At 43.5% G+C, this 24981-nt stretch overlaps 1 protein-coding gene across 2 annotated transcripts in view; it reads right to left on the reverse strand.

Moving 5' to 3' along the window:
• Window positions 1-2571, reverse strand: part of LOC142796290 (uncharacterized) — a 127140-nt gene extending 124569 nt beyond the window's left edge. For both annotated transcript variants that reach the window (XM_075886580.1, XM_075886581.1), the window contains exons 1-2: window positions 2253-2571; window positions 116-230 (exon numbers count right to left, since the gene is read on the reverse strand). In XM_075886580.1, the coding sequence (XP_075742695.1) occupies window positions 116-230; window positions 2253-2567 (430 nt within the window). In that variant the 5' untranslated portion in view covers window positions 2568-2571. The remainder of the gene's footprint in view (window positions 1-115; window positions 231-2252) is intronic.
• Between the last annotated feature and the right edge of the window lie 22410 nt (window positions 2572-24981).

A 24981-nucleotide genomic window follows, 5' to 3' on the forward strand; every position in this document is an offset into this window, starting at 1 on the left:
AAATAGGTATATAGGACGCATAGCTTGAGATGAAGCCTTCCCATCAGAGGAATGTTCCTAAAATGTACACGATAATTGGTGCACCCTATGAGTAGCATCCACCACTGCTGCAAACCTTTGAGTGAGGTCGTAAGCCGGGAACAGCTGCTTTCATGTTGTGATGAAGAATGCACTGCATCGTCAGCACCCAGTCCATCGTAGAAGACGTAGTGTGCTTTCCTTTCAACATTCTGCATGTAAGAGATGCACAACATTCAACTAAGCATTTAAAAAATACTGGGAACAATCAGAACCTCATTATGATGTGTCATATAATAAAAAGTTCCAGCTTCCCCACTTTCAGCTTTACCATTATTCACTTTTACGTGTAAAAGCATCTGTGCATATTAGTGTACGAATGCAAGTGCCATGTTTGAGTCTACACCATGGTGGTGGTGAAAAAGTGCTTCTCTCTTGAATCATGCACCTACCAAGAAGTTTCAAATATACTGGCATGCTCAAATTTCAGCGTTTTTACCAAGTTTTCTTGCTTAGCTAGAATACCCTAACCAATAGGCCACTACAATGGGTGACACAAAAAATTATATAAACCCATTCAGACAGAAGAGTAGCAATATTTATCAGTTACTTTGAAGGATCGTTTTGTAGACAGGTACACATCACAGATGTACAATCTACTGTGTGAAACTAGTGTAAAACATTGAGCAAGCCCCAATCTGAAAAGATCAACTGCACTTATTAAATGACAACTGCCGCTGGAAACACCACTGTGTATTTGTGGAAGCTCACCTCTAAATTTCTTCTTCAGTTACATAAATTTGGTGTACTGGATAATTTTATAATATGTCTTTCACAGGTTGCTTATTGGTCAACAAAATGATTACTTTAGGCCTTGAGTAAAACTGACTACTGTCAAAAATCAATAAGACCTGCTAATCTTATTATTCGAGTGCATGCGTAAGTAGCTCATTCGCCGTTGAATTTTTTTTAATTCATAAAAACAATCATGCAACAGATAATGCATCACAAGTAAGTTAAACATATGCTCAATAAGCTCTGAACTGCTGGACTATAAATATGTATAATTAAAAAAAATGCACGACTTATTGGAGAAGTAGCTAACACGAATATATGCATGGAGGGCTTATTAGTTGGATCAGTGTGTTTGCATTCGTAAGGATGAAACCTGCACAGACAAAATGCATGAAACAGACAAGAACTGTTAGGTCTGTTTGCTTTCATTTACAGCCACCTGTGTCGCCATGGTCATTTCGTTTTTCGCGAGCGTGTTCTTTAGTGGCTAACTATGCCTACACCATTATCATCTGTGCTGTATAAGCTTAACTGAAAGTTTTGTGTGGGTATTTGTTTGTACACTTTGGCTAAGCTTTCATATGTAACCACAGCACCAAAACCCTACACCAAAATATACAGAAATATTCCATGTGCCGCACTACAACGGTGCAAAAATGCAAAAAGATGTGTGCAATTGAGTGTGGCTGTTCAATCCTTTATTAAAACACATCAATATTTCTATATCCAGATTATCTACAATATACTAGTATATATATAAACAAACCTAACAAGGCATAAAAAGCGCAAATCGCTGACCAAACAAGGCACATCTAAAGTATTTGGTTAGCTGCGAGATTTTTAACAAAACACATCTCACGCCGCTGCAAAGCGCTGGCATGAAGAGGTACTGATACAAATTTTATGTATTTTTGAACTGTTGCTTTAAATGGCGTATTTACTCGCATTAAAAATGCACCCCTATCTTCAGTCATTGAAATCTAGATTTTTTTTTCTCCCGCGTAATAAACGCGCCCTATTTGTCCACTGCAGTCCCACTAACTGACAACTGGCGCCTCCTTTACCGTTGGTCTGCTTCGTTTTTTTATTATGATTATTATTATGCCATTTCTTTCGCCCACCTCGGCTTGCTCACCCCCCCCCCCCCCTCCTTTTTTTTTCTCACCCGCTGCCGCACGCCGTAAGGTCTATCTGCCCGTGGCACATCCCCCCCCCCCCCCCCGTTTTCTTTAACCATGCGCCACAGCGAGGTTCACGAACACTGCGGCTGTTGAGACATCGCAGCTGATAAGCACGCAGCGAGCGAAGGTCACGAAGCTACCGGCCGCCGGCGCCAAGAGACGGTCGCTTCCTGCAATGACGAGTATCGCGGGCAAGTCGGGCGTTGGCAGGCAGACACGCACTTCTGCACTTCGTTGTTCGCATGCACGAAAGCTTACCTTTTCAGCAATAGCACGAAATCCAAAAGCGTTCTCCGTGTAGCTCCCAGCGTACACTCCGTTGATTGCTTGATCGGAAACACTGCTTGCGGCGTGCACAAGCTTCAACGAAAGCCACTGACAGAGGACACACACTCCGCCGCACCGAAGTTGTTCTGTACTTGCCGACGCGCCATAGATTCCAGTGACTTGTACTGTATCTACTGTAAGCGCAAGTTGAACCGTGCAAGCCGTATAAGTACACATCCTGGACAAAGCAGGTGAATAGTAAAATAATAAACCACCATCAGCCTGCTGCAAACACGCATACGACATGTTACCACCCAATTCAAAGTCTACCTGTTGACGATGGCGATGCGCAATTGCTCCGATACCTCGAAACCGAAACCGAAATTCATAGAAGCACCGTTTTATGATATAATTTCCAAGCTACGTCAAGCCTCCAAGACATAGTCTAAATTTTATGCTTGACAACATATTTATTTGCTAGCAGAGCTTCAATGTCGTTTTCTTTTTTGCCACTGACGTGTGCAGGCGGCAAATGCGTAGCCTTCGTAATGCACATTCCCGAGGGAGGCGTGATTGTGGCGTTGTTTCGACATTTTGGAGTCAAAATTTGTTACTTGTGCAACATAGATATAAATAAAAAGTTAGGGAAGGGCGGCGGGGAGGTTGTTTCATATTTGACACACCTCCACCCCTTTCTTATGTTCGTTTGAGGAGCTTTTTTTTATTCAAAATGGGGCAAATCTAGAACCGAAAAAAGCTCAACTAAGCCGCCTTGGCATATACATGCTATCAACGTTTTTCTAGAACAGTGATAAGTATAAATAATGCTTTAATATTACTGTTTTAGAGGAAAGGTGAACGTATGTATGAGCCAATTGAGTGTCATTGGAGCTACTTTCGGGTCAGGATTTGGCCCATTTCGCACACAAAAAAAAAAGCTCCCGATTTGGTTTCTCAAGTATGCAACCACAGGCAAAAATGTACATGCAATGGGTCAGGCCCTCTTTTTTTTTCTCTTTCTATCCCCCTGCATGCATAAATCCTAAAAACACACCCGCTGTGCTATTAGCTTTATTTAAATAACACTCTGCCATTCAGTAAGAACCTGGGGACTATGCTTTTGTCACCAACAAAGTATGAATGATGCTTGCTTTTATTTCAAGTCTTAAACTGTGTGTGAGCATAGCAATTTGCCATTAGCAGTGCATTGTAACGCCACAGTAACAATTACTATCAATTACAATGCTGCAACTCGTCAACTATTCTCCATTGTTGTGGCACGGGTACATTGCGCTAGTGTTGTCTACGATCGTTCGCGTGTATATTAAGTGACGCGCAAGCGTTCATATAAAGGATATAAAAAAGAACAGTAAGTGCCCAGAGTGGTGCATACCATTGTACGAGTTCACCTGTGCTTAGCGGATGTGCGCTGAGCTTGTCCTGCGGCGCGGCATGCGTGCACAGCAGCGGCATTAGAGTAAGCTTAGCCTGTTATTTGTAAACATGCCTAGTTCCACGGCAATGCGAGTGCTGCAAACATTCAATTTGAACTCATCCATGTTCATAGATCTAAATATACATCACTGAATAAATCAGGGACTTGTGTATTGATGCGAAATACTTCAGTGTAAGGAAATATATGGACCCCCGTTAAACAAATTGGCCCCGTATCTGCATGTTTCTGCAAATGTCGAAAGACGATAGTCTTGCGTGTGGAGAGAGTGAACAGGAAATTCATTTGGTGTTCTACGCAATAAAATCGGTGAGTGGTATTCTGAAGGCACTGCGTTTAAGTGCCTCGAGCGTGCAGCGGAGGCAAACTAGCGCATCAAGTCACGTCACACATGAGACATGAGCGTCATCTGGTAGTTTTCTGAAAAAAAAAACAGCAAAGCGCATGGCTCTGAGATGGGTGTGCGCGCCCATCTCAGAGGTGATAAGGTGTAGAACGCAAGGCGACGGTAGGTGCCACCACCATCTCGTCTTAGCAAAGTGTTGGAATTACTCCCCGTTCCGTGCAATCATTGCATGGTCAGCGCAGCGTGATAAGCGCTACGGTCCTTAAAATTACTTATGTATGCTTTTTCTAGTAAAATATGCACATGCAGAATATATACGTGTTGATATGGTGCCCCAGACATGCGCAATAATTGCTTTTTAATTGACGATTGCAGAAGCATGAACGCTCAACCTTGAGCAACATATAGGTGGGTGCTGTGAATGGGGTCGGCCGTTTCAAGTACCAGATGTCGTATAGAGTGGACAAACAGACAAATGTGCAGGCGGACAGACAGACAGACCAAAATTTTTGCGTCGAAAGTCCCCAAGAAAGACTATAGTTTTTAATAAACCAGAAGCTCTCGTACGAACAAATTTGTGTGATTTCAAATGAGAAAGCGCGCACGATAGCCTGTCGAAAACCGTGTGTAATCGTTTCATGTTATGTTTAAGCGCAACATAACCTCTTTTACCGATATCTCTGTGAGAATTAGGGAAGAATGGACATGAGCAGCAGCAAAATATTTTTATTAAGAATCCCAAAAACGTAACCCAAGTAATAAGCTGTTGAACATGTGAATAATGCTCTGAATAATGTAAATAGGGGGTGGTATAATAAACATAATACATAGCACAATATATTTTGGCGAATGATACGGGAAATGAAAAGAAAGGCCCAAACATCGATATTTTTACCAGAACATTGGCATGCGGTTTGATTGCATTCGTTGAGATGTGATATGTATTGATGCTCTAAACTATGCATATATGATAGGTGTAACATTCAAGGAAACACCCTTGGGTGTAATTTGCTAACATACACCTATAGTACACCTAAAAATGATAAATGGGTGTACAAAAGGTGGAATTGCAGAAGTTACACCCGTGTGGATAAGTTTGGCAGAAAGAATAGGTGTAAGATGGGTGATTTATTGTAAAAACCACCCTTAAGGGTGTCAAATGATTTGCAGTGTAGCTTTAAGCCACTACCAGCTTCACCCGTAACCACTATCGTGCAAAATAAGGTAAAAAGAAGCGCAAAAAAATTTCTAGAAGGCGATTCTTACAACCCATAACCTCAGACCCACAGTGAGTTAGTTAGAGCCGTGTATATTTGCTAAACTTCAGAACTGCTATATCTCACTGAAAAGGTTGGTTGGTTGGTTGGTTCTTCAACGCCTTGGCGCAACCCACCTAGGGGGATAGGCCATGAATGGGATGGTGCCTTGCTTTTCAAGCTAATTCACTTCTTGAAAGGGAGGGTATAAATAATTAGGTAATATAGTTATTAATATAAAAGTGTGAGATTTCTAAACAAACAAAAAACTTTAAGAACATAATAAACACACAAAAAATATACATAAAAACACTAAATTTATTTATTTTTAGCATTCCATTCTTTTAAATCCTCGTGACAAATTTGTAACAGCGGTAAAAATGTTCCTGTGACTGAATACCAATGTGACTGCGCCAAATGAAAGAATCACCGGAAGTATCAAGTTTAAGTCTACTTTCGTAGGGGTTCTTCTCGTAGAATTTTTCCTTTGGCTTTTGAGTTTTCGGCATGACAAAAAGAAGTGCTCTAAAGATTCCCTCTCATTACAATGAACGGACAAAGGCGACTGTGCCAGACTCGACCTGTGAAGGTAAAAGTTCAACGAAGGGACTCGAAAACGTAGCCTGATAATCGCTATTTCTTCCTTTCATGATGAGTACCACTTGCTCTTCCAAGGGAACTTTAGCTGTTAGTAGTCCGATACAAGCAAAGGAGATTTTTCGAAGTTATTGGCTGTTGTGCGTTTTTCAAAGCGTGCTGCTGTGATACAGTCCGGACTAGGCAAAATACGTAAAACAGGACAATCAAGGGAAGATACCCAAACTATTGGAACAAGTCACACTTGTCTAGGAATGAGCGAGTAGAAAGTTTCTAGGATGCGCGAAAAAGTTGGTGAGCTTAAGGCAGTACAGACCGAGAGACAGTCTGTTAGAACAATCACCGCTGATAGATCTTGCGGCACTTTACGCAATGCTAAGACTATTGCCAGTAGCTCAGCTTGGTACATAGGGGTAAAGTCGGGTAATCGAATTGAGAAAGCCCAATCTAGAGAGGTTGATATGATTCCTACTCCAGCCTTCTATTAATAAAGAGAAGCGTTTGTCGCTATCACAATGTTTGTTTCTAGATTGGCCAAATGATCTTCCGAAATGCCGTTCTTATACTTATATGGTAATTTTTTGCATTCTTGAGATATATATTGTCAAATTCAATTCTAATTGCATCTACAATGCTGAGTACAAGTATTTCCCAAAGGTTAACTCTTAAGGGCTCCAAAAGTTTCTGTGTAAGTATTATTTGAGGGCACCGTAATTTAGACCATTGGTGGTTGATAAATGAGGTCTGCTGGTTAATGAACACATATTGTGACCTCCGCTGAGGTGATGCATAGATTTTGACGAATGTAAGTACTGTTAGACTATGAAACCTTTTGGTAAGAGAAGGCAGGCCGGATTCTTCGTATAGGATATCGTTCGCAACATACTTAGGTAACCCTAGCTATAAGCGTAAAGATTCGCATTCTAACAAAATCAGTGGTCAAACTTTGTAGGCCGGAGCGCCAGAAAACAAAACACAGCCGAATTCTAATATCGGTCGAACGTACATGCAATATATCATAACGAGCACGTCTCTACTCAAACCAGGGTCACGTAGATTTCAATATATCACGTTGCGTGGCCCCAGCACGTGATCAACAATATGGGACATCGGAACTCTAAGGCGACTTTTGGGAGACCAGGGAGTAAGGTGTAGTTCAGGCTAGTGACCAAAACAAGACATCTCGCAACACAAATATACCTTTATTGGCTGCTGCGAACCTGCAATTAAGTGGACCGACAGTTCATTTTTGCGCTTGTCCGTCTTTCTTGATTTTTTTTTTGCGGCATGAGCTCGGTATTTTAGCCCGACCATTTTTACGGCGCTACAGAAAGCTCACCTTTCATATTGTTTGCAGCTGCAGTAGCTATTCAGAAAAGTGCGTAGTTATTTAGGAGTATTTTTCTATTTGATAGGCTTTAAATACAGATGTACGGATGCTTTCGCAGTTAAAGGGAACACGCGTGTGCACAGCTTGTTTTAATTACTTTAGCTAAAAGAGACGTAGGGGCCAGACATTCAAATGGCCAGCAGAGCTAAAAGTCGTACGTGGATAGATAGATAGATAGATAGATAGATAGATAGATAGATAGATAGATAGATAGATAGATAGATAGATAGATAGATAGATAGATAGATAGATAGATAGGTAGGTAGATAGATACGCTCAAAGTCGTCGAAGTTTGCTAACAAATGCTTCGAATTTAAAATTTCCGTCACTCCAAAATCTTAGTGACCTCGACACTGCCTGGGCATTTTCGTGAGCAAGCTCAGAAATTGCTAAGGAGGCGCTGACGAGCATTGGATCACTAAGTCACGCCAAGACAGCGCCACGGTGATGCATGCTACTAACGTAGGCCCATAGTTACCGCTTATTGGAATATTGTATTTTAGCATAGAGAAATCAACAATATTTGAACCATAGCACGAAGAAAAGTTGACAAGAATCAACGGTCACGTGGCCAGATAGATATAATTCCTGTTTTTGCTGCGAGTGGCGCCACAGCTCATTTCCATGAATTTGAATGAAAAACGTCAAATGTAGGTCCACCTCTCACGAAAAAAAAAACTGGGTTGGTTCGAGTCAACGCGACGAACAATCATTCTATCAATGGAGTCGTCTTATTACTACAAGTACTGGGCAACAGTTCGCCCCTTTATTGTTAATATTTTCTTAACCGTGTCATCACTCTTACTGGGCCTATTACCTAATATGAGAAATGCGCAAAGCTTAAATGTAATAATTAATAACTTCAGCGAGAAACGTATTACTTTCTGTAGAGAGCAAAAGAGCGCACGAGCGTGCTTTCTTGTTTGTTTGTTTTTTTCACTGAGACCCAGTGATCAATATTACGCACGCAAGAAACCTGCTTATTTATTATTAAAATATTAATTTTTTTGTGTGCTTCCATCTCTTACAAACACAAATCAGAGCCTAACTATGCGGACACCGAATACTTAATATTATTCCACTTAAATTTTGGGCGACAGCCGTAAAGTCGTTCATGTTGAGTTCTAACATTTCGAGTGATCCAAAGAGGCAAGAAAGCCACCGACTTTAAGTATATTCACTAGGTGGCAGCAAGAGTCCCACATGTAGCCGAAAAGTTTCTTTATGGGAGGAGGCAAGCGTTTTGAAAGCTGTTGTGCACTGCTTTACAATGTCCAATATACTGGAAAAATTAGACCATGCCGGGTCTCGAGAAGCTATTGCCATCAACCAAGCATCAGAGGATTTTATGGTGGGTCAAGTTCCATGTCCTTCACCTTGCGCTTGGAGATCGATTGATGGCATCAACTTGGGCGTGACATATCAGCCCTTGTTAAGGAATCACGTTAGACTCTCAAAGAGTCCTTTTTGACGGCGTAGTTGGCCTCCGTAGCCACCGTTGTCCACAACCTCGTTCACACGAAATCAAAGAATGAATACAGCAAATAATACCTAGGAAGAGTTTCAATTTGATCCCGGTTTGGCAAGATTTTTCATTTCCGGTAATGTCGCAGCTCAGTTTCGTCGTGTAACTGCAGGCACGTACATTGACCATAAATTTCCGTAATATGACTTGCTGTTTATGACGTTAGTTTTGCTGTATAACGGGGGCATTATTTTATAGCAGCTGCATTACTGTTTGATATTAGAGAATTGTAGTTTAGTGTGTGTAAGGCATGGCATGCTGCACGCTGCGTGTTGCGTACGCTGCGCGTGTGGTTGCCTTTTAGAGCACTAGTTCACCGTGCGCCATATTCGAAATTTTACAGAACCTGAGCGTCAACAGGCTCGCATTTGAATAGAGTTACTGTTTATCCTACATTTAGTAGGGAGCATATACAGTAACTTCATATTTGCGTGGCGCTTTGTGTCAAATAGTGGCAAGGAAATAAGCTGAAACAACCTATATTGCTTGGCGCAAACTTAGTCAAAGTAAAAGACAAGTTGGAGCTTTTATGATGACGGGTTTTGGTTCGTAATGTTTGGGCTAGGCGAGCTTCAAATCTTGTTCAGGTGGTGGAGATCTAAGCAGCGCGACGGACATAGAGAGGATGAAGGTGAGCGCTTGCTGCCAAACTTAAATTCATTGTTTGCTGCGGATAGTTTGCTAGAAGAGAAAAAAAGTGAAAGAATTGGACAAGAATTGCTAAACGCCAAAGGGAACAATACGACCCCCCCCCCCCTCGTTGTCACCGGTGTTTTCCAGAAAGCGTCTCTTTACTTATTTTGAACACGCATGCTTTTACAAGCGATCATTCAGGTATCTGCCAATTTGACGCACGTAGCATTCAGCACAGCTCAAAGGTATCACACCCACGACGGCTCGTGGACAATGCACAAATCTGTCGCGGGTGCTTCATGGCACGAGCGAGTATCCCATCGTTCTACATTGTGCTACTGCTTAGCAGCAATCAAAATTCATCATACCGGTTCACCGACTGGCTTTAGTCTACATAATTAAGCTCCAAAGCAAGGAAAACTCCAAAAGTGACGTAAAAATCATTCGCTGCCCCGATCACCGCACTGCTATTAGTTGCGGCCATCTGACCCTGCGTTGCGTGTCTGGGATGGCCTTGTGGAGCCGACAGCGCAAAGCCACGCCCACAGACGGAGACAGCTCGCGCAGCGGCACACCGAGTTTGCCCGGTATGGGATGAGCCACGGACGAGCGCCGAAAGGTCCGCGCTTCTATCGTGCCAATAGAGCCACGTCTGTACGTTAGTTTCTCGCACTGGAGTACGCCCATCCTGACACGGTCTGTAGCTATGGCTCACTTTCATTTCTCTCCGCCATGAAAATACCTACCATCAGTCAAGAAGGTTACGGTAAGTGCCTAAGACTAACCAGTTTCATTATTTCTTAAATCCAGGTTAAACCAAGGTGGCGCATAGGCATCGATTGTTAATTGAGTAGGAATGGCAGGGATGGTTTTTTCTGGACACTAGATGTTCTACCTCGACCTTTAACAGATAGCCCCATAATATAAAGCGTATTTTTGAAGCTTGGGGTATCTGCGTCGGTAGCGCCTTAGGTTAGAATCCGGCCGCTGTTGATGTGGATGCACAGATAGTGACCAATGGCTCAAGGACCACGCTCATCAAAGAAATTTTCTCTTCAGGGTTATTAATAACCATCTCTTCACTCTATTGATGTCACTACCATGCTGAAAATAGCGACGTATTGATGACACTGGCATAATACACGTTCTTGCTAAAATATTCTGGTTTGAGTGAAACATGAGCACAGCTGAAGCATGAAACATGAGCCCAGAATATTTTCTGCATGGCAGAAAAATATCCTCCACTGTCACGCAGCTGAATAAAAAAAACGGAAGTAGAGACAGGGTGGGTGGACAACATGGAGTCCAAATAGCATTTGCGTGAAGTCCTCCTCCCCTCTTCAAAAGATATAGCCAATCAGGTGTTATGCATTCCTAATGGTCGCAAGAACCTAAAAAGGGGCTGGCCATTTGATATCACGTCAGTCAGGAATCATGCACTCCTAATTGATCGCAATAAAGATCTTCCTCATCCAGTGGCACGCCGATTGCGTGTTACATATAGGTAATGTAACAAGTGCCCCTCTTAAGACTTCGATTATATGAGCTCTCGCCAAACGCGTGTCATGCACTCCCTATTATCTCAAGTGCGCTTACAAAAGATATTGGGAACAAGGTGTCAGTTACCGATAACTGACGAAAGCTGTCGGATAACATTATTCCAGATGGTGTCTGGCGAATCAAGTGTCATAAATTCCCAACTGTGTCAAGTCTCTGTAAAGATCTTTGCAATGAAGTGGCATGTCAGACAGATATAACGCCTTCCTAGCGGCTCTAAACATTTATCGGCGAAGCTTCTCAGGCGTTGGGTCGTTTCCTCCTGTGTAGTAATAACAGTAGTATGTAGCCACCTCTAGTTTATGAACTGGTCAATAGATGACGTTGTGAGTATATGTCCTTGAAATCATTGTCGCTAGGAAGTGTTAGTGGTTTTCGTATAATTCACGATTTCGTATAGTTGATGGATGGACAGACACACAGACAGACAAAATCAGACAGAAGTAAGCACGGATGAACGGATGACAGAGGGACGGCAGAACAGACAGATGGAAGTATGAACGGATGGATGGAAGCATGCACGGACGGACGCAAGTACGGATGGACGGACAGAGAGAAGCACAGAAGGACGGTAGCATGGACTGAAAGACGGACGGAAACATGGACGGAAGGAAGCACGGATGGACAGAAGACGGGGATACGGGCGGACAGACAGAAGCCAGAACGAGCAGACTGACGAGAGCATAGGTGGATGGACCGACGGAAGCAAGGATGGACTGAAGGATGGATGGATGAACGCAACCACAGACGGACATATGGACGCAAGGACGGACGGACGGACGAATTTACAGACTAAAGCAGCATAGACAGATGGAAGCACAGATGGATGGACGGATGAAGTATGGACGGACAGATCGAAGAAAGCACGGATGAACGCACTGAAGCTTCACCCTACTCATCATCAGACAATCCATGGACATGCTGTGATTTTTTTCGTAATGTTCTTTGTCACCCGTTGCCGTGTCAGTTATCTGAAATGCGCTTCTCACTGTTTCGTGTGTCCCAACCGAAGACCTTGGTCAAAAGCTGTCATAGCACTAAAGCGTCATCGCCTCTTAATTATCTCAAGTCTGCTCAATAATGCCCTCGTTGTGTATTAATTTTGTACACTGAAGACTGACCATGCTCATTGTATTCAGAAGTGGGGACACCATCCATTCATTCCGACATAGCCCATAATACACACCCTCTGCTCGACGCTCAACGCTAAATGACCGTTGACATAATCATTTAATGTAACATAAACCTGGCGTCCCGTCCTCTGACATTTAATGAACTGCTGATACGGGACAGGTGTATTGCACCGAGACATCACATACATCGATACATTCATCTCATACATCACATACAAACCTTGTTAGCGATGCTCGTAATACGCTCCCAATGGTGAAATCTAACGAATTATCTTTACTACGAGTGTTGCTGCGTACGCACCGTAGTTGTGAGTAGCAAAAACTAATCGATGCTTGTCTCTATAGCATGCTGGAGTGACCATCAATAGTCGTTTGTCTTGGAGGTTTTTCCGCCTAGTAGTTGGTGACGGTTATAAATTGGTGCGTCACCGACTCGAGTGATGCCAAACTTAAGCCGAACAGCTCACTCGAAGACAACCTACCCAGTGGTCGTTGGTAATATGGCGATTAGAAAGTAATAATACTAATAATAACATTATTATTATTATTATTATTATTATTATATTATTATTATTATTATTATTATTATTATTATTATTATTATTATTATTATTATTATTATTATTATTATTATTATTATTATTATTATTATTATTATTATTATTATTATTATTATTATTATTATTATTATTATTATTATCGCATGGAGTGTCTTGTTGCGAAGTCATGAGATGTTCATGAGACTTCATTGCAGAGGCTCCGGAGATTTTGACGACCTGGAAATCTTAGATGCACCGTAATGTAAATACATGAACTTCTAGTACCTCACATACGTCAAAATTCAACTACCGCTTTTGTCCGAACAAGCATTTTCGTGTTTAGAGCTGGGTGCAACAAACTCTGTACCACAAATAGGAAAGAGAAGTTTGGACTTTATAAAATCTCGCTGCCATTCCTCCTGCTTCAATGAATCAAAAACGAACATTTAGTCGATTTGTTCTGTCATGCCATCAGACATAACGAATAGGGATGGAATGCTTCTTTGGTATATTGCATGTCACTGCAAAGAAGTCAGTATTCACAAAAATTCCAGAGATTCTTAGTCAGGTGAAGACTAAACAAGATTTTAAATGACCAGCTTCAACGCGTGAAAGCTATTAGGTTCAACAGCTTCATATTAGTGGCATCACGTTTCAATATATTAATTACCAGGACGAGGCACATGCTCAACCATAAGGCTGGCATAGAGAAAAAAAAACAGAATCAGCGACAACATTATGTGGCACACTAACTTGTGTGAGTAGGAAACGTCCAGATGTGTTGAAGTGTTACACAAATTGTTAAAGTGTTACATATCAATCGTATATCGAAATTATACATAAATAGGCAGATTATCCACGTTTTTTCGGCTTGTAGCTGACTTTCATGCAGTCCGAAACTTTGCTAGGGGACGAGTAATTGAAGGCGAAAAACTCTGCAAGGTTTTTGAGCAAGTTGAGCCGGGGAAAGGGTCCGAAGCCGCAGCTGCCGTTCCCGTCCTCCTTGTCGATGTTCACAGCGGCGAAAGTGTACAACACATTCGTCGCGTTCACCTTGGCTTTGCATAGCTGCGTCAAAATAAAGAAAAAGTAAGCGGCAAATTATGTGCAATAAGTTCCGTGAGCCATGTGGAATGGGCAACACACAAAAACAATCCACAATAACGAGATACTTACTTGCTTCATTGTCACTGTCGTGATTTTGTGTAGCTACCACACTTTTGTGGTCATATAATTTCAACGCGACCGTTATACTGGTGCGACACTGTTAGCGACATTCAGATTTAGCTGAAAAACTAGTTATAAGTGACGCCTGCCAAGTTGAACGAAAGAATAAAGCCAAGTCCATGGAGTGCATTGTTAAGCAAACTCACAGCTAAACGGCAAGCAGCGTGTGACGCTCTTTTTTTTTGGGGGGGGGGGCGAAGTTCCCTTTGCCGTGTGTTGTGCCTCCGCGATGTATGTAGTAGTATTAGTAGTAGTAGGTAGCCACCATGGCCAGACTTGAGGAACGGCAAGCGCGCACTCTTTTCGATTGAAAAGGAAACCCGCGCACAATAATCTAATGAAAGTTGTTTCAGATCAAATATCTTACAGAGACGAGTACTGTTGACTTAATTTCCAATAAAACTTGCCTTGAAGTTGATGCTGACTAAACAAATTTAGTATCATAAGGACGCACTTTGAGAATTATCTGACAAGAAAGGGTTGCCACGTCAAACTCGCTGGGCGTAGCCTCCTTTGTTGTAGCCAGATTTAGCGAGGGTTGGGCCCCAGTACCATGAATATAGTGAACTGGTATATAGCCAAGTACTGCAGGCGGTGAAAGGCGGGAAGTAGACACGAAGCGCAGGCCGTAAGTGCGCGAGTGCCACCTCTCATTCAGTCCTTGGAATGTCCGCTGGAGGTGGTACTTCTATACGCTGAATTTAAGATGAAAAGATGTGAGATGGCTATACTTCGAGTGTGGACTGGATAGACGGACAGATTGATAGACGGACAGACAGACAGATACGCGGATGGGCGCACAGATGAATGGATGGTCGCACGGATGGACGCAAGGACGAACGCACAGAATGACGCGCAGACGAACGAACGCGCGGTTGAATGCAGGTACAGACGGATGCAGGCAAGAACAAACGCATGAATGGGGTATATAGACGCACGGGTGGTCGCACGGACGCACGCTTCGCCCCACTGATCATCATGCACTCCGTGGATATGAAGTGATTTTTTTAGCGCGTGTTGCACAAAATGAAGCATATAAAACAACAAAAATCTCGTCCTCCGGAAATATCAGGCACCATAACTATACGCTGCACACAAGCGTCGTAAAACCCACGACACCCACAGCGAATCGAAATCAATGAGTGTTGAAGGTGGGGTGCCTGAAAAGACGGGGTGGCAAACGCTTTGTACCAGTGCGTGTCAGCACTGATTACAGCAAAGGAAAGTTGTCGTCTGGAAGTATGTTTATTTCAAAATTTTAAACAAAAAATTTATGTATTTCGATCATTTCATCCGACCTAATCTGGTGCACACTACAACAGTAAAAAACTCCTCTGGCCAAAACATTCCGATCTATTTATGCGAGCTCACGGTCAATAGCAGCCACAAGCTCAATAACGAAACAGTGAAGTGTTTCATGATTATCATGTTCGCACCTGTCATATGCCTTCGTCATCCATTGACGTCACGTAACATCAAATTTGGTGTATGTGAAGCTAGCGAAACGGCCTCGAGCGCATCATGAGCACGGTATGCAGTCTTGTTCCTACATGACACGCATACCATAATTACATATTTGCACCAGACATACACCTTTGACATTCGTTCAAGTCACCTAACACCAAACTTGTTATATGTGAAGCTAGCGAAAGGGCCGCGGCGCACTACAAGAGTATAATGTAGACACGTTTTACACCATAACCATGCCATGATTATCAAGTTTGGACGCGTCATTTGCCTTCGTTGTCTGTTCTTGTCACGAAACACCAAATTATGTGAGGCTAGCGAAACGGCCTCGAGCACATCAGGAGCGTGGTATGCAGTCATGTTCTTACACGACACGCATGTCATAATGACATGTTTGCACCAGTCGTACACCTTCATCATCGTTCAAGTCACGTAACACCAAGTTCATTATATGTGAAGCTAGCGAAACGGCCGCGAAAGCACGACGGGAGTAGCATGTAGAGAAGTTTTATATCGTACGCATGTCATGATTATCCCTCTTTGACGTGTCATTTGCCTTCGTCGTCCATTCGCGTCACGAAACACGATATTCGGTATATGTGAAGCTAGCGAAACGGACACGAGCACACCATGAGCGTAGAATGTAGTCATGCTTGTACATGAGACACATGTCTTGATTATCAAACTTGGACGTGTCATTTACTTTCCTCGTCCGTTCGCTCCACGTATTACCAAGTTTGGTGTATGTGGAGCCAGCGAAAACGGCTGCAAGCACATCATGAGCGTTGCATATTGTCATGTTATTACTTGACACGCATATCATGATTGTCATGCTTGCATTAGGCGTGTACCTTCGTCATCCGTTTAAGTGACGTAATACCCAATTTGGTACATGCGAAGCTATCGAAACGATGGCAAATGCACCATGAGTGTGGCGTGTAGTCATGACTTACATGATATGCATGTCACGCTTCCCATGTTTTGCATTGTCACTTATGTTCACCATGCAGTCATATCGTACCATAAGAGTTTCGCAATATCTAATGTGAACAAACCACCGCCAGAGCAGCAAGACCATGACATGTAAATTAGGACATTCATGACATACATGTGATGATATTCGCATTGTGACATGCGTTTATGATCGCAATGAAGTCATGTTATGCCATACCAACTTTGGTATAGGTCCCATCACTGAATCCGCCAGAAGAGCTAAAAGTCATAGGTGGCTAGATAGATAGATAGATAGATAGATAGATAGATAGAGAGATAGATAGATAGATAGATAGATAGATAGATAGATAGATAGAAAGATAGATAGATAGATAGATAGATAGATAGATAGATAGATAGATAGATAGATAGATAGATAGATGGATGGATGGATGGATGGATGGATGGATGGATGGATGGATGGATGGATGGATGGATGGATGGATGGATGGATGGATGGATGGATGGATGGATGGACGGACGGACGGACGTATGGATGGATGGATGGATGGATGGATGGATGGATGGATGGATGGATGGATGGATGGATGGATGGATGGATGGATGGATGGATGGATATTTTCAAAGTCGCCGAAGTGCACTAAGAAATGGTTAGCATTTAAAATTTTTGTGCTTAGCATGAAGCTAAGACCACCACAGCAACGCGACGTCTGCGATAGTAATATGTAGCCACCTTAGAAAACCTTTAAGTATAACAGTTACCGTTCTAGAATATCTTATTGTGTCTCGAACTATGTCACTGTGAAGCGTCTTAGAGAATACGTTGAAAAAGAAGTTATTGTATTTCATGAGGTTAATACGATGAAAACAGCCAGGAACCCGTGCAATTATTCCTAAATTTGCACCTGTCCTTTGCAATTTTCTTATATTCTTTCAAATTTAGCCTATTAAGTGAAGCACAAAACGTACATTGTTCGAGCATTTTGTTACCTTTATAATTTTAGCAAAATTGCATTAAAACTTTACTTCAACATGGGATTAGTTGTATGCGTCAAGAGGACATACTATAATGAGACAGGCCGTGTATGTTAGGCTACAGATGAGCTCAAATCAGACAGCGTGCTTTAGGAAGCTCCGCATTCCGGGTACAGCTAGCACTTTTGTATTCATCTCCACTCAAAAAGGTCTGCCTAGGAATGAAAGACAAGTTGTGCAGGACTATAGATGCGGGGGTACAACGAAGCCTATATTGAGAAATTGGTTGAGCACGTAGTTAGCACACAGATGGCAGCCCTCACCTTTTTACGAAGATTGAGGGGTCCATCATATGTGAAGACCAATTCACGCTGCACGTTGTATGTGGCCATCGCTTCAAAAGTGTTGTCCGTGTAAAATGACTTGCTGAAATCGTCTCGCGTGCAGGCCTGTCAAGAAAAGATTAGTTGTATATAAAGCTGAACAAAACAGTTGCCAAGCTTGTACTGCTTGCTCCGGCAAAAGTTAACATGTGTAAAATAGGTGCCACAGTTTTTGTGATGCTTTGCCCGCTAACACCAACCGACACACAGCTGCTCCAACTGTTGTGCATGGCATGTAGGTGCGACCGACGCGCGCATGGGCACGTGATGCCGTATCACGCAGTCATCTTCTCTGCCCCACTTCTACCTTCTGGGTTTGCTTTTAAGAGTTAATAAATAGTTTTCCTGTTCTGAAGTGAGACTATGAATTTCTGTACTTTCCCTCCCAGTGCTAGCTCATCGATTGGCTTCTTGCGTATCAGTTTCTGTCGTTCCTTCCTCAAGTCTAGGCAAATTCGAGACCATAGCATTCTATGATCACTGCATCGTACCTTGTCAACTACTTCCACATCCTGCACGATGCCTGGGTGTGCACTCATTATAAAGTCTATTTCGTTCTTATTTTCACCATTAGGGCTCCTCCATGTCCACTTGCGGTTTTCCTCGGTTTCGGTAGACCGTATTCTAAATCCGTAAATATTTGCGTTCTGCGAATTCTACTAGTAGCTCTTCTCTGGCTTTTCCAGTGCCGATGCCATAATCTCCTACTGCCTGGTCTCCAGCCTGCTTCTTACCTACCTTTGCATTAAAGTCTCCCATCAGTATTGTATACTGTGTTTTTACCTTACTCATTGCTGATTCTACGTCTTCAAAAAGCTTTCAACTGAAGCGTCATCATGGCTGGATCTAGGCACGTAAGCCTGTATCACCTTCATCTTGTATCTCTTATTCAGTTTAATTACGATACCTATGACCCTTTCGTTAATGCTATAGTATTCCTCTATGTTGCCAGCTATGTCTCGCTTCAGAGCAGGTACTCGGCCTTTAGGGAGGAAACCAACCTTAGCTTAGATAAAATGAATGATAATCTGACGAGTATCCTTACAGAGTGTGAAAAGGAAGTTGGAGGCAGGGTAGTTAGACAGGACAGTAGCAAGCTTTCCCAGAAAACGAAGAATCTCATTAGGAAGCGTCAAATCATGAAAGTCTCAAGCAAAACAGACAAAATAAAACTGGCAGAGCTTTCGAAGTTGAATGATAGGAGTAAGGTATCCGATTTAAGAAGGTATAACATGGAAAGTATTGAACACGCTTAGAAAAACGGAGGAAGCGTCAAAGCAATAAGGAGTGAACTTGGGATAGACAAAAATCGGATGTATGCACTCAGGGACAAAGAAGGCGAAACAACTACCAATATGTGTAAGATAGTTAAAATAGCGGAGGAGTTTTACAGAGATCTGTACAGTAGCTGGGATAACCATGACTTTAATACAATAAGAACAAGCAGTAACCCCGATGACACCCCACCAGTAATGATACAAGAAGTCAGAAAAGCTCTGGAGAGCATGCAAAGAGGCAGAGCTGCTGGTGAGAATCAGGTAACATCAGATCTGCTGAAAGATGGAGGACAGATTGTGTTAGAAAAAGTAGCCACCCTGTTTACGAGGTGTCTCCTGAAGGGCAGGGTACCAGAGTCTTGGAAGAACGCTCACATCATCTTAGTGCATAAGAAAGGACATGACAAGGATTTGAAGAATTACAGGGCGATTAGCTTGCTCTCTGTAGTATACAAACTATTTACAAAGGTAATTGCTGACAGAGTAACGAAAACAACAGAATTCAATCAACCAAAAAAACAAGCAGGATTTCAAACAGGCTACTCCACAATCGGCCACAATCATACTATCAATCAGGTAATGGAGAAATGCTCAGAACATAACCAACCACTATACATAGCCTTCATAGATTACGAGAAGGCGTTTGATTCAGTAGAAATATCAGCCGTCATGCATACACTGTGGAATCGGGTTGTCAATAAAGTATATATAAATATCCTGGAAGAAATCTACAGGGGATCAACTGCTACCATAGCGCTTCATAAAGAAAGCAACAGAATACCCATGAAGAAGGGTGTAAGGCAGGGAACACAATCTCCCCTATGCTATTTACCGCGTAGTTACAGGAGGTTTTCAGAAGCCTAAAATGGGAACAGTTAGAGATAAGAGTTGATGGAGAGTACCTTAGTAACCTGCGTTTCGCCGATGACATTGCATTGCTCAGTAACTCAGGCGACGAACTGCAACTCATGATTACGGAGTTTGACAAGGAGAGCGGAAAGTTGGGTCTTAAAATGATTCTGCAGAAAACGAAAGTAATGTACAACAACCTCGGAAAAGAGCAGCGTTTCGAAATAGGTAATAGTGCACTTAAATTTGTAAAAGACTATGTCTACTTAGGGCAGGTAATAACCATGGAGCCTAACCACGAGAGTGAAGTAACTAGAAGAATAAGAGTGGGGTGGAGCACCTTTGGCAAACACTCTCAAATAATGACAGGTAGATTGCCACTATCCCTCAAGAGGAAGGTATATAACAGCTGTATCTTGCCGGTACTTAGCTACGGAGCAAAAACGTGGAGACTTACAAAGAGGGTTCAGCCTAAATTGAGGACGACGCAGCGAGCAATGGAAAGAAAATGGTAGGTGTAACCTTAAGAGACAAGAAGAGAGCAGAGTGGATTAAAGAACAAACGGGGTTTAAGGATATGGTAGCTGAAATCAAGAAGAAGAAATGGACATGGGCCGGGCATGTAGCGCGTAGACAGCATAACCGCTGGTCGTTAAGGTTAACTAACTAGATTCCCAGAGAAGGCAAACGGGTTAGGGGGAGACGGAAGGTTAGGTGGGCAGATGAGATTAAGAAGTTTGCGGGTATAAATTGGCAGCAGCAAGCACACGACCGGGTTAACTGGCGGAACCTGGGAGAGGCCTTTGTCTTTCAGTGGACGTACTCATGCTGATGATGATGATTATGATGCTGATTATGATGAAATCGTTTTCCGTCAGTGGCTTTTTCATGTGGACTCTGCACCATGGGGCTCCGAAGTCTCGAAGTAGTGCTAGAGAGGAGAACTGAAATTTCTAAATCATCAACACTCTAGGCTACGCCATGGCTACAGGAGGAATTCCAGGTGACATCGAGCCTTTTAGCGGCAAGAACTGGTCAAAGTTGTTCTTGCGCTTGACCTTCTACTTCATGGCGATTGACGTCAGTGACGAAAAAAAAGGACCGCGAGTTCCTCAGAACGCTATGTGGACCCGACATCTTTGAACCGCGTGCGCCCCTGTCGCGCCGAAGACTCCCGAGGAGGTCTGCTATAACGGCATAGACTTCTTCAGAAACAGTTTGATTTACGACTACCTGATTTGTTCAGCCGGTACGTGTTACAGCGACGTGATCAGCTGCCGGAATAGATCAGCGAATACAGCCCTTAGAAGCTGGTCACTTGACTTACTTCGGTGTGTATACTACAACGTCAGCAACACTTACGCCACCGGCAGAATGCCACCCCGAAGGCCACGAAGAGGACCTCGCAGCTGTACCAGCAAACCCCATCATGCTTTCCCAGAACGTGATGATTCGCGACAGATTCCTGTCTGGCACCCGCGACGAGCATCTAGAACAGCGACTACTTGAGGAGAAAGTTTTGACTTTTAAACGTGCGCTGGACTTAGCACTGTCGTGCAAAAGTGCGTCGAAGCAGCAACAAGAGCCTAATAGAGTGACGAGCTTCGAGGAGGTGCACAAGACCTCGCAACTTAACATCGGCTCAGCAATGGTGCTGCTACTGATGTGATGGACGGCCCGAGGCCTATGCTTGCAAGTTCAAGATGCATTGCGATGTTGCTTTTGTTTCAAAACTGGTCACGTAGAAAACACCACCTTCTCCGAAAAAAGAAAATCAACTAAGGGAACCTACACTGGGCAAAGAACTCATATAGGTAACGCCCAGTATTTGAGTGAGTCACAATCTTTGAGTATCTACGCGTAAAATGTGGTTTTAGTCGGACGACATGCACACTCTCTGTGCGTTGTGAGTGGCGCTAGGTCATTGCCGAGCCTACGTCTGGGACGGCTTCATGGTCGACCTTTTTCCACCACCATAATACTTTGTACTTTGTAGGGTCCAAAGTACTTGCTGAGGAGTTTCCCACTGAGACCTCGCCGTCTAACTCGAGTCCAAACTCAAGTTGGTCACAAGGTTGATTGGCGACTTGTCGATTGTGGATATTGTGCCTTCGGGCATCTCCACAATGCTACCATCTTATGTGCACGCAAGCTAGTTGACGCGCTTCCTCTGCACGCTGAATGTAATCCTCGACGTCAGGAGTTAACTGCTCATGCTGGTCGATGTCACAAGGAGTCATACCATCTAGCATGGTTTGCACGTCTCTACCGTAAATGCGGCGGAAGAGTGCGAATTTTGTTGTCTCCTAGGTTTCCGTATGATACACCAACGTTACGTATGGCAGGATCTCGTCCCACGTTTTATGCTGCACATCCACGTACATGTAAATCATGTTCGCCAGCGTTTTGCAGAGCCTTTCTGTCAGGCCGTTAGGTGGGGGGGGGGGAGTATGCGGTTGTTTTATGGTGGTTCGTGTAACTGAGCTAGAAGGTGTCATGCAACAGTTCTGTCATAAACGCTGTCCCTCATTCAGTGATTGATTGATTGATTGATTGATTTGTGGGGTTTAACGTCCCAAAACCACGATATGATTATGAGAGACGCCGTAGTGGAGGGCTCCGGAAATTTTGACCACCAGGGGTTCTTTAACGTGCACCCAAATCTGATCACACGGGCCTACAACATTTCCGCCTCCATCGGAAGTGCAGCCGCCGCAGCCGGGATTCGAACCCGCGCCCTGCGGGTCAGCAGCCGAGTACCTTAGCCACTAGACCACCACTAGTCCCTCGTTCAGTGATGATGAATGTCGGGACGCCATGAAGAAGCACAACATGATGTATAAAAAAAACTGGGCGACTTCATACGTGTACTGCATGTCAGTGGCTTTGTCTCAGCGTAACGCGTGAAGTAGTCCGTGGCGTCGACGATCCACTTGTTTCCGGAGTAAGGCAAAAAAAAACGGACCAAGGAGGTCCATCCCAGCTCGATAAAATGACATACACGGTCGGTCGATGAGTTGTGGGAGGCCTGCAGACTTTACAAGTGATGACTTTTGACGCTGTCATTCGCGGCACCCTTCATGTAGCGCTTGACGCAAGCTCCCTGGGAAGTTTAGGCCAGGAATATTGCTGTTGTACCCGGCCGAGCGTTCGCGAGTATCCCAGATGGCCAGACGCGGCTCGTCGTGGCATGCTAATAGGATGTCATCGCGAAGGTCTTGAAGATAGATTATAAAATGAGATCTGCTGCTAACACCGGTGTTTTATTTATAATAGGCCGTCTCGAAAGTGGCCGCCACACTGATGAGGTCGGCCGCACTGAAAATCCTCGGGAAGGCACTGTCGTTTTCGACAGGTGAACGGTCGGATTCCAGAGGTGCTCGTGACAGCGTATTGGCGTCTTCAGTCTTTCTAGCTGACTTTTATACGAAGGTGACATTGAACTTTTCAAGTCACAGACTCCCTCGTGCTAATCGCCACAGGAGCCTCAGAGGAAAGCCATCCAATAAAAAGTGTGGCAGTCAGTCACAACTTTAAATGGGCATCCATAGAGATAAGGCCTGAAATTTGTAATTGCCCATATTACTGCGAGGCACTTCTTCTCTGACGTTGAATGGTTGCTCTCGGCTCGTGACAGAGTGCGGCTTGTGTAGGCGATAATTCCCTCGGTCCCATCTTGCGTTTGCATCAAGAGAGCTCAGACACAAATGTTGCTTGCGTCAGAGCGCACCTCTCTATCAGTGTCCTCATTGAAATGACCAAGAACAGGGGGAGAGCACAATCGATGTTGCAGTTCCGCAAATGCAGTCGCTTGTTCGTCAGTTACGTCAATTACGCGTGTCATCACGCGTAATTATGATGAGTGGCTCTGCTATCTTAGGGACGTTTTCAGTAAAGTGACGACAATATGCACAGAGCGCAAGAAATCGTCAAAGACGTTTATTGTCTGTCGGAGCTTAAAAATCGGTCATGGCGGCAGTCTTAGGATCGGGCCGAACGCCTGCAGCGCTCACAAGTTGACAAAGGCACACGACTTCTTAGTAGCCGATATGAAACTTCTCAGGTTTGAGGGTCAGGTCAGCCGATTGCATGGCTTTATGAACACTCCGAAGGCGATTAAGGTGCTCTTTAAAGGTTTCCAAAATGTCAATAACATCTTCGAGGTAAACGAGGCAACTTTTCTACTTGAGGTCAGTAAGAATGGTATCCGCGAGAAACTAGGTGCAGAAGCCTACTCGAAAGCCAACTCGCCGCAGAACGATCAAACTAACAGATCACAATCGAGTGAACAAGGCACAGTGCCGGCTTCGTACGTGATCACACTGCCAGAACAAGCATCATCGCCTCATGATCTGCCCACGACGCCTGCCTCTCAACATAGAGAGAATGAGGACAGGGTGGATATTTGTGCGACGCAAGCAAAAAAAATCACCAACCCAGAGGCTCCACGCGAAACCAAACTGTGCCGAGGCCCCGACGTTATCGGCGTCCACCTGACTGATACGGGAACTGTGTACAAGTGGTAAAGAATGTGATGTCGTGTACACTCACACTAACCGACACATGGCCACTCCAAGTGTTGTGCATAGCTTGCAGGAGCAACCGAAATGCTCATGTGAACGTGATGTGGGATCACATGATCCTCTTCTCTCCCCTACGTCCACCTGCTGAGTCCGCGTCTAATACTTAACAAACTGTTTCCCGCCAGCCGCCGTCTCATTTGGTCTATGTGCCGCTAGACTTCAATGTCCCGACCTAACACTTTTGAAAAAGTACTACATAGTTACTGAGTTACCATTGGGTACAAATAAAGTGTGTAAAGCATTGTACCTTTCATTACTGCATTGCATCTAGTCAACACAGTACAAAAACATGCACAAGAAAACAGCTCGTTTTACAACAAATTCACACTTACTAAACATATAAAAATATTTAGAAAAGCTATGCAGAAATGGCAGCAAGACAGGAAGTATGTTTAGTCTGGGGCGCAGGAAACTAATACCTACTCATTTAACAATCGAAACATAGATGAATAGCATCCCGCGGAACGTGTTGTGAGGCGCCCAAGTTCTTAGCAAAGGACACAAAATAGGTACCACATATTTAAAAAATACGACTTGCGTATATAACTTTCAAAGCTTGTAGTTTACGTAAACTAG

This window comes from Rhipicephalus microplus, chromosome 2 (genome assembly GCF_043290135.1).
Source record: "Rhipicephalus microplus isolate Deutch F79 chromosome 2, USDA_Rmic, whole genome shotgun sequence".
In the NCBI taxonomy this organism is placed as follows: Eukaryota; Metazoa; Arthropoda; class Arachnida; order Ixodida; family Ixodidae; genus Rhipicephalus; species Rhipicephalus microplus.